Source organism: Microtus ochrogaster, chromosome 8, assembly GCF_000317375.1.
Source record: "Microtus ochrogaster isolate Prairie Vole_2 chromosome 8, MicOch1.0, whole genome shotgun sequence".
NCBI classification, from domain to species: domain Eukaryota; kingdom Metazoa; phylum Chordata; class Mammalia; order Rodentia; family Cricetidae; genus Microtus; species Microtus ochrogaster.
In genome coordinates, this window is record NC_022015.1 from 75,093,507 (window position 1) to 75,102,405 (window position 8,899).

General features: G+C 49.6%; 1 protein-coding gene across 3 annotated transcripts in view; it reads right to left on the reverse strand.

The window, feature by feature from the left end:
- The window catches only part of Sh3pxd2a (SH3 and PX domains 2A), a 197,761-nt gene that overhangs the window by 123,862 nt on the left and 65,000 nt on the right, over positions 1-8,899 (reverse strand). For all 3 annotated transcript variants that reach the window (XM_026781309.1, XM_005352440.2, XM_005352439.3), the window contains exon 3: positions 5,101-5,176. In XM_026781309.1, the coding sequence (XP_026637110.1) occupies positions 5,101-5,176 (76 nt within the window). The remainder of the gene's footprint in view (positions 1-5,100; positions 5,177-8,899) is intronic.

The following is an 8,899-nucleotide window of genomic DNA, read 5'->3' on the forward strand; positions in this document are numbered from 1 at the left end:
AGTGTGTGTGTATGTGTATGTGTGTGTGTGTATGTGTTTGTGTGTGTGTATGTGTTTGTGTGTGTGTGTGTGAGTGTGTGTGTATGTGTATGTGTTTGTGTATGTGTGTGTATGTGTTTGTGTGTGTGTATGTGTGTTTGTGTGTGTGTGTTTGTGTGTGTGTATGTGTTTGTGTATGTGTGTGTGTGTGTGTGTGTGTGTGTATGTAGGTCAGAGGACAACTTGAACAGTCAGTTCTTTCCTTCTACCATGTGAGTTCCAGGAATTAAACTCATTTTGGTGGCAAGTACCACTGAGTCATCTGCTACCTCCAAGTTGACTTTTCTCTAAACTGAGGATTACTGGCCCTCAGTGAGCCTGGAAGGAAGGAATGAAGGAATGAGGAGTGGCTGGTACTAGTCCAGGCATATACTAGTAGCTCGGTAAAATGTGTGTCTATAAGGAAACTGATCAACAAGTCTTAACACAGCCCATAGCAGAAACATGAGTGAAGACCAAGGAGGACGAGGGCCTAGTTTCAAAGAGCCACAGACGTCAGCCAAAGAGATGAGTGTGTCTACCTCACTCTCACACAGTCTGGGGTTTGGGGGTACAGCCTGGGGGAGTCTATCCTCAACCTCCTTTTCCCAAGATGCTCACGCTCTTGAATAACACTGCCATTTCTTGGCCTGAGCCACACATATCTTCTTCCCTGGAACACCTACTGGAGAGCTGCCTCTTGTGTGTGGGCTCCACACCTTCTAGCTCCTTCCATGGCCTTCTCAGGCCTTGTGAAAGCTGGCCGTTCTGTACAGTGGCTCTTCATTCCCAGAATCCAGAAAACAGATTTTAATGCAGGTGAAAACAACTTAGGAGACCTTAAGGACAGTCCATTCGCCACCTTTATAAGGACTTAATTGATACTTGAATATCAGTAATTGGTCAAACCCTACCTCTAGGACCTCACTGGCCCTGCTCACAGACCTCCCCTAAACCCTATCCCTGGCCCCAGTACCACTATACAATGGCACTGGGTACTACTAGGGGCCAGCTTCTCTGGGATGAAGACTCTATCTTTGGCCACAGGAACACTGAGTGCTTAGCCCCTTTCTAACCCACAGGCTGGCCTGGACTCTAGGTGGGCCTGACCTGCCTGGACATATCCTAAGATGCCTGCTGCCAGGTGGACTGACACCTGGAATACACCCCAAGCCCCTCCTGGGCCGCAGAAATGCTTGCCATGCTCCAACAGCTCTGGAACTAAAACTGAGCCTCTCTGGAGATTCCTCCCTGGAACTTTCCCTCCCATGGAACTCTAGGAGAGTGACACAAAATTGATCCATTTTAAAAGAGAAACAGAGTCAGGCAGGGTGGCTCACACCTTGAATCCCAGCACTAGGGAGGTGGAGACAGGAAGTGATATGGCTGGGCGGGAGAGAGAGGAATATAAAATGGGAGGAGACAGGAGCTCAGGGCATTCAGTCTGAGGGCTCCTTGAGAGAGGATCTTGCCCCCTTCGGTCTGAGGATTTGGTAGAGCTAAAAGTCTCTCTAGTGGCTGGCTTCTTCTCGGATCTTTCAGCATTTACCCCCATAACTGACTCTGGGTTTTTATTATTAAGACCAATTAGAATTCGCACTACAGGGGGTTAAGAGGGAACAGGATTAAGGAAAGGGGGAGTTTCCTTTGGGGGAATTAGTCAACCCCTTTTCTCTCAATGACATTCCCTATGGTCACATTTCTATAGGGGTGGGAAGGTGTCCTGTGTCTCACTTTTTCTGGCTGGTGGAGTCAGTTAACCCCATTGAGAGCTTCAGAGGTTGGTGAGGTGGCTCAGTGAGACAGAGGCCAAGACTGAGCCCACTACATGGGAAGGAGATGCCCAGTTCATGCTTTTTTTCTGACTGCAAACGCACAGCAGGGCATGCGTCCACCTCCTCAGAGAAAATCAGTGGCTTCCTTTAAAGATTTATTTTATTTTTAATTATGTGCATGGGGTGGGGGTACCTGCGTACAGAGGTTAGAGGCTTTGAATCCTCCCTGCCCGGAACTGGAGGTACTGATCTATCTGCTCTACCTAGGTTCTGGGAACCGAACTTGGGTCCCTGCAAGGCCATCTCTCCAATTCCCACCTCCTTCTAAAAGTTGTTTTTATTACAAATTTATTTTGGGAGACAAATCTGTCAGCATCCCTTAGCCTCAATTTCCTAGTCAGTAAAATAGGGACAATAATTTCAGGTTACGTCATATTGTTCGTGGGACTGTGTGGTGAAAATCCTAAGCATACGTGGAGACATGGCAACAATAAGGACCTCGGTAGGGGTCAGCCACGGTTCGAAACAGCTGGCTGCCAACAATTCACTTTTACCACAGTTTACGGGGTAGATGCCGTTATCACCCCATTTTCCAGATGAGGAACCTGAGGCACAGTTACTACATCTGGTCACTGACAGAGCTATGGTTTCCAGGGGTGAATGGAAACAGTCTGGCTGTGAGATATGGGACCAAGAGGCAGTGGTACCCAAAGCCATGCCCTCCAGCGCCACCTCCAATCCTACCTTCCCCAAAGCATCAGGTCTAAGGCCCCTTCCTCAAGGGGCCTCTGCTGACACCCTCAGTGCACTGGTTCTCTGCTCTCTGAGCTCCTTGAGGAGTCATGCGCGGGCATCATACAGTAACATACAGCATCATACAGCAAAAGGGGACATCCTACTTTAAGGCATTCTTGTTTGTTTTTTGAGACAGGGTTTCTCTGTGAAACATTCCTGGTTGTCCTGGAACTCTCTCTGTAGACCAGGCTGGCCTTAAACTCACAGAAATCTGCCTGTCTCTGCCTTCCGAGTGCTGGGATTAAAGGCGTGCGCCACCACCGCCCGGCTTTAAGTCATTCTGATGGTAGAAATAGTCTTGTCTCTCACTATTTGAAGGGACACCCTCACCCTGTCCCCTCAGCCTGGCCGATGGGATGACAAACTCTGTCTTCGTAGCATTGGCTGGGGACAGAGTGGAAGACGCAGCCCTGTTATTCCCAAGCAAATAGGCAGCTTCAGGTCCCAAGGCCAAATCCAGTATTCGCGTGACACCGATGACCTTGTGTTTCTCAGATATTTTTGCCCACAGCACCCCAGCTGGACAGCCATGCCCTAGGTGGGTGCAGCACCCAGACTGTTGGAAGAATCTAAGGTTACTGCAAACCCAGATGCTGAGCACCCCAAATGCCCCAGACTGACAGCTCAGGGGCCAACAGCAGAGAAGCCATGCTCTGCTTCCACTGCAGGAAGCAGGGATGACACGCCTATTCTCCTCGGCTAGTTCTCGTCCTGCCCAAACTGCAGCTCTGGCTCTTCTACCGGGGAGCTGGTTACTTCTCTCCAAGTCTAGCAAAGATGCTGAAGATGCGCAGTCTTTTGCTGACTTTGAGGGTCGGGTAAGGAACACCCTTCAGAGGGTGCCACTCTCCATCTGAGGGGCCACCACCTGTTCAATCCACAGCACGTCCTGACCACAGGCTACTCGTGTCTAACTGGCAACTGTAACCCTGGAGGCTGCTGGCCTGTGAGGGTCCAGTGCCAGCATTAACCTAGTGGGAAGACCACTGTGAAGTGACTGTCCTGACAGCCGGCTGGACCCGGAAAACCAGGGGCCAGTGTGGCCCTCACAGTTCAGGGCAGAGCCCTGAGTTCACACCTTAGTTCTGCCACTTTCATGGGCAGTTACTGACCTCTCGGAAGCCCTCATGAGAAGTGATAACGCAGTTCTCAGCAGGAAGAGCTGTACGCGGTAATGATAAGGAGCAGGCTATAATTACATTACAGGCCTCTACTCAAACTTTAGACATCCCAGTAATAGCAGGTTATGGCTTACCTGAGACATTTTTCTCTAAATTACACATGATTGATTGCATGAAACAGGTTCCAAATGGTGCTGCAGCGCCTGGCTAGGCTGAGCTAGATCCAGACCTGCTAGCTCGCAGGTGTGCTAAGGAGTACCCACAGTAGCATAAGGCCCACGGGAGAGCAAGACTCGGGGAGTGTGTGCACTATAAGGGAGGTGGGGAAACAGTTGTGCTTGTGATTAGCAATCCTCTCCCAGGAGAAATTAAAACTCTCAGGGGCTCTGGTTGGTTGTTTAGTTTATGATACTTTTTAACTTAAAAAAAAAAAAGATTTCACAACAACAAAAGGCCTCATAGTGGTATCTGCATGCACCTTTAATCCCAGCACTGGAGAGGCAGAGGCAGGCAGGTCTCTGAGTTCGAGACCAGCCTGCACTACAGAGTGAATTCCAGAACACAAGAAAACCCTGTCTCAAAAAAAAAAAACTATGTATGAGTGTTTTGTTTGCATGAACATCTGTGTACCACATGGCCGCCTCACACCTGAGGGGGCTGGAAGAAAGCTTTGCCTCCCCTGGGACTGGTTATTACAGATGGTTGTGAGCAGCCATTTGGGTGCTGGGAATAGAATCTGGGCCCTCTAGAACAGCCAGTGCTCTTAACCATCTGAGATGGAGTCTCCAGTAGACCAGGCTGGGCTTGAACTCACTATGTAGCTGAGGGTGACTGTAAACTATTACATCTTTATTTTTGTGTATGGGGGTGGGGTCACATATGGAGGTCAGAGCACAGCTTAAAGTTGGTCCCCTCCTTCCACCACGTGGGTCCTCTGGGAATCAAACTCCGTTTGTCAGACTTGGTGCCAAGTATCTTTATCAAAGTTACCTTGTTGGCCCAGACGCCTTGAACTACTAACCCTTGTGTCTTTCTGTGTAGCTCAGTCTGGCCTCAAAATGGTAATAAAGTTCAGCTGAGCCTCTGACTCTTGATGCCCACCTCTGCCTGCCTTTCGAGGCCTCGGATTACAGGGTTACACACATCCTACCCTCTCAGGGTCTTTTGTGAAGAAGATATCAAGTCCGAGAGCCTCAGAAACTCCTCGTGAGCTACAGGCCAAGGGCTGGCAAGGATGATTCTGAAGCCAGTTGGAGGACGGTGGCCTTCAAAAGCAAAGGCTTGCAAGTCCTTTGGGGGAGTGGTTAACACATTTCTAGCCTCCTCTTGGCTTAGGGAGGGAGGACTTCTCCGAGCCACCCCAGCCCTGCAGAGGGGCCATTGGAGCTTACCTGGGAGGAAGGGGATGATCCTCTGCTTGGGATCCTTCTGGCCGCCTTCAATAGGAAATTTATCCAGAAGCTGCATCTGGGGAGCCAGACAGACAGACAGGCTTGAGAACACTGAACAGGATCAGCATCCCACCACGGGCCCCACTGCACTCACACGGATGAGTGACGCCTGAAATCCCTCATTTCACAGCCAATTAACAAACCACATGGGGCTTGAGAGAGAGAAGGGCAGAGCTCTCCAGGCATCAAAGGGGGCGTCTGAACCAGCTCAGAAGGGGTGGGTCCAGAGACACTTGAGAGCAAGGCTGGGCCACAGACCAACAGGCCTGAAGGCCAGACTGGGGTTCTCAGATGCTCCTTTGGGCCCAGCTCCTTACGTCATCTGTCTGTTGAGTGAATCCCTCAACCACCTGCGTCCTGGACCAGGAACGGAGGAAGGCCCCACCTGATACTTCAGACAGACCACCCACCTTCCAGAACTGTGCTGCAAAAGCAGGCACAGATGTTATTAAAATCAAATCTACCGCACTGTCCCCACGGCCAGGGGCTCCTTCCTTCCTTCTTTCTACCCACCCTGAGCTCACTACTGCTTTTCCAGGGAGGAACCCTCAACAGCTGTTTCTTCTTTTGCTGTTCCGGGCTGAAATTCTGTGTGAAAGGGACAAACACACAGGAAGCAGGATGGACAAGGCCAGGGTCCCTGTGAGCGTGTGGCTTCAGCCAGGATGTCTGCTGGGTGTCCCAGCTGTGACCTTGGGCAAGGCAAGGAGCCTTCCTCAGGTACCTCCCTGACAGGATGAGGATCTGTTACTGGGTACCTAACATCCACTTATTCCTCCCAAGGCTGCTGACACTCACTTGATCTTGGATTAAGGGCACTGGACATTAAAGAAAAACAGTCCTTGGCCTCAGGGTGTTTATATTCTGGTGAAGGGAGACAAAGAATAGACAAATTGGTCATCTGTCAGGGACGGTCACGTGTTACCGAGAAGAATGAAGTCAGCTGAGGAGGCTAAGTAAGATGTGGAATCTTTTGTTTAGGGTGCTGAGGAAGATGTCACCAATGCAGAGGCAAAGAGCCCCAGGAAGTGAGGAAGCAGGGTACTATGGGTAAGACCTGTTCCAGAGAAGGAACCTGGAAGTGCAAACCACTGGAAGAGGCTGCATGGCCGGCATGTGTGAGTCCGGGCAGAGGGACAGGCAACGAGAAGAAAGAGGCAGGACGGGACAAATCACGGAAAGAGACAGTTGTGAGGACCAGGGGTATCCCGAGGTACCAGAGGGTGTTATGAAGAGGAGGAATGTGACCTGATCGTGCTGTGAGATGATGACGCCACTAGAGTGCAGTGAATGAGCCACAGGGTAGAAATGGCTGGGGTCAGGGGTCAGCAGGGCTGGTGATGATGGAAAGAGGTCCTGTGCTAGACTGTGTGCCTGTGTACATGCATGTGTGTGTGTGTGTGTACGCGTGCATGCATATACACGTGTGCATGCACATGTGTATCCATTCATCTACCCAGTTCTAACACATGGCTCTAGGACTGTCTCTCACGTCATCATTACTCAATCTCCATATAGCATTTAGAACCCACATAACAAGGGTTCGGTGGATTCCATTCAGAACAAGATTGTACCATAATCAACTTCCACTTCCTCAAACAGATATTTAGCAAAAGCTGGCTCATGAGTTTTAACTTTAACTCTCAAACATTTAATGATTCCTTGCTGCTACATTTAAATACAACTGTTGGGCTATAACGTTATAAATTTGTACCTGGGAGTTCTGCAACACATTCTGAAATGAGGCTGCCAGCTAGAACCTCGCTCCCCTCGCCTGTGTTCTATTTTTGTACATCTCATTTTGTACTACATCAGTAATTCTTGCTTAGTGAGGAGAAGCTAGAAATTACAAAAGCAATGGGGGTGGGGGGGTCAGAAGAGACGAAGGGCGCTAGATGTGATGGCGGCGGTGCACACGGGAGGCTGAGACACGAGGATCAAGAGTTCGAGGCCAGTCTGGGCCGTGTAATGGCCAGTCTTCTCCATAACAAGACGGTGTCTCAGGAAAACACAAATGAACAACCAAAATTAAAAAGCTTTTAAAAAGGCAGAAGAATCACTTACATTCAGTTCCCCTAAAAGCCAACACTAAAACTGTCAGGGACACATATCCTTCCTGTGTGTATAAATAAAGTGACCTCATCAATCCTCTCATGCCACGCGCTGAACATTTTTTCCATATAGATGAATATTTCCATATTAGCATTAATTTGAAGTGTTAAGGCCTTGTACAAACTAAGCATATGCTTTACCACTGGGCTACAGTCCCAGCCCTATGTCAATATCAACATTCTTTTTTTTTTCTTTTAAAGACATGGTCTCACAATGTAGCCCAGGCTACCCAGACTGCCAAATGCTACAATCATGTAGTCTCACTAGGTAGCCCAGGCTACCCAGTTTTCCAAGTGCTAGAATTACAAGTGTGTGCCACCATGCCCGGCCATACTGCCATTTTTAATTATGACATAGAATTTCAGTGTCCGCATGGACCACAGCTGGTTTGCCCGTCACCCTGTTTCCGACCTGTCACTGCTATATTCATCATTTAATAAACATCTTCACGCCACGTGTCTCTCGGTGCTTCCTTAATAACATCCTTTTCGATTTTATCCTATGCATATTTGTAAATGAATCTTTTCCAAAATATTGAAGATATATAATACCATGTGTAGGCCAGGCCTGGGGTCTCCAAGTAATAGCTCCATAAGGGGTCGGAAGCGACAGCACTGAGTTATCTGAGAACAAAGGAGGGCCCAGTCAGACACCCAGATATGGAGTGCTATGCTTTTCTGAATTAACTTTCTCTGGAACCAGGGTGTACCTGGGCCACAGCAAGCTGTGAGACCTCACCTACAAGGTTGTATCACTGAGGAACTCGGGCAAGTCTTGCTATAGGGCAATGCTGGCCATTATACAGCCCAGATGGCCATGAACTCTTGATCCTCATGCCTCAGTCTCCCACGTGCTGGGTTACAAGTGTGCACCGCCGTGCTGGCCTTCTTCCCCTTCTGACTGCCCTCCTCCTCCGTGCCCTGACTTTGTAATCTCTAGTTTCTCCTCAGGTAACAAACTTACAGTGCCCTCCAGCTCTGCCACCCACATCACCTCTAACTCCATCATTTTACTTTGGGCCTCAGATTCTGACTCGCACTGAGCGCAGGGAACGGGGCGCTGGGAGGAGTGGGCAGGGAGGGACTCAGGCTATTCCTGCATTCATTCCTTTTCGCTAAGACACAGTATGCCTTCCAGATGACAGTTTCTCTGCTACATGTTAGGAATAAGTCAGATGGCGACATCGCCATGAAGGAGCTCCCATGCTGGGCTTTCACAACCTTCACCCAGCAAAGGAGGAAACTGTGAGTGATGAGAACGTAGTTCTGGTTCCGAGAGGCTGGGTTGGGGCCCAGGTGCCTTCACTTTTCACTTCAGAGTTGCTATGGAAACTGTGGGTGCGCAGACTGCCTATAGCAAAGCTGTATGGCTGCACTACCCACAGGGTAACCTGTGTCTGCACATGACAAGGGTCCCTCGCAATGCAGCCATCCAGGTGGAGGTAGGCTCTGCAGGTAAGACATGCTGGATAAGGAGTATACAAGAGAAAAGAGGGAGAGGAATGAAAGGGGAGGGGAGAGGGGAGAAGGGAAGGATAGGATGGGAAAGGGGAGGGGAGAGAAAGATAGAACAGGGGAGAGGAGGGAAGGGAGGGATAGGATGGGAAAGGGGAGGGGAGAGAAAGATA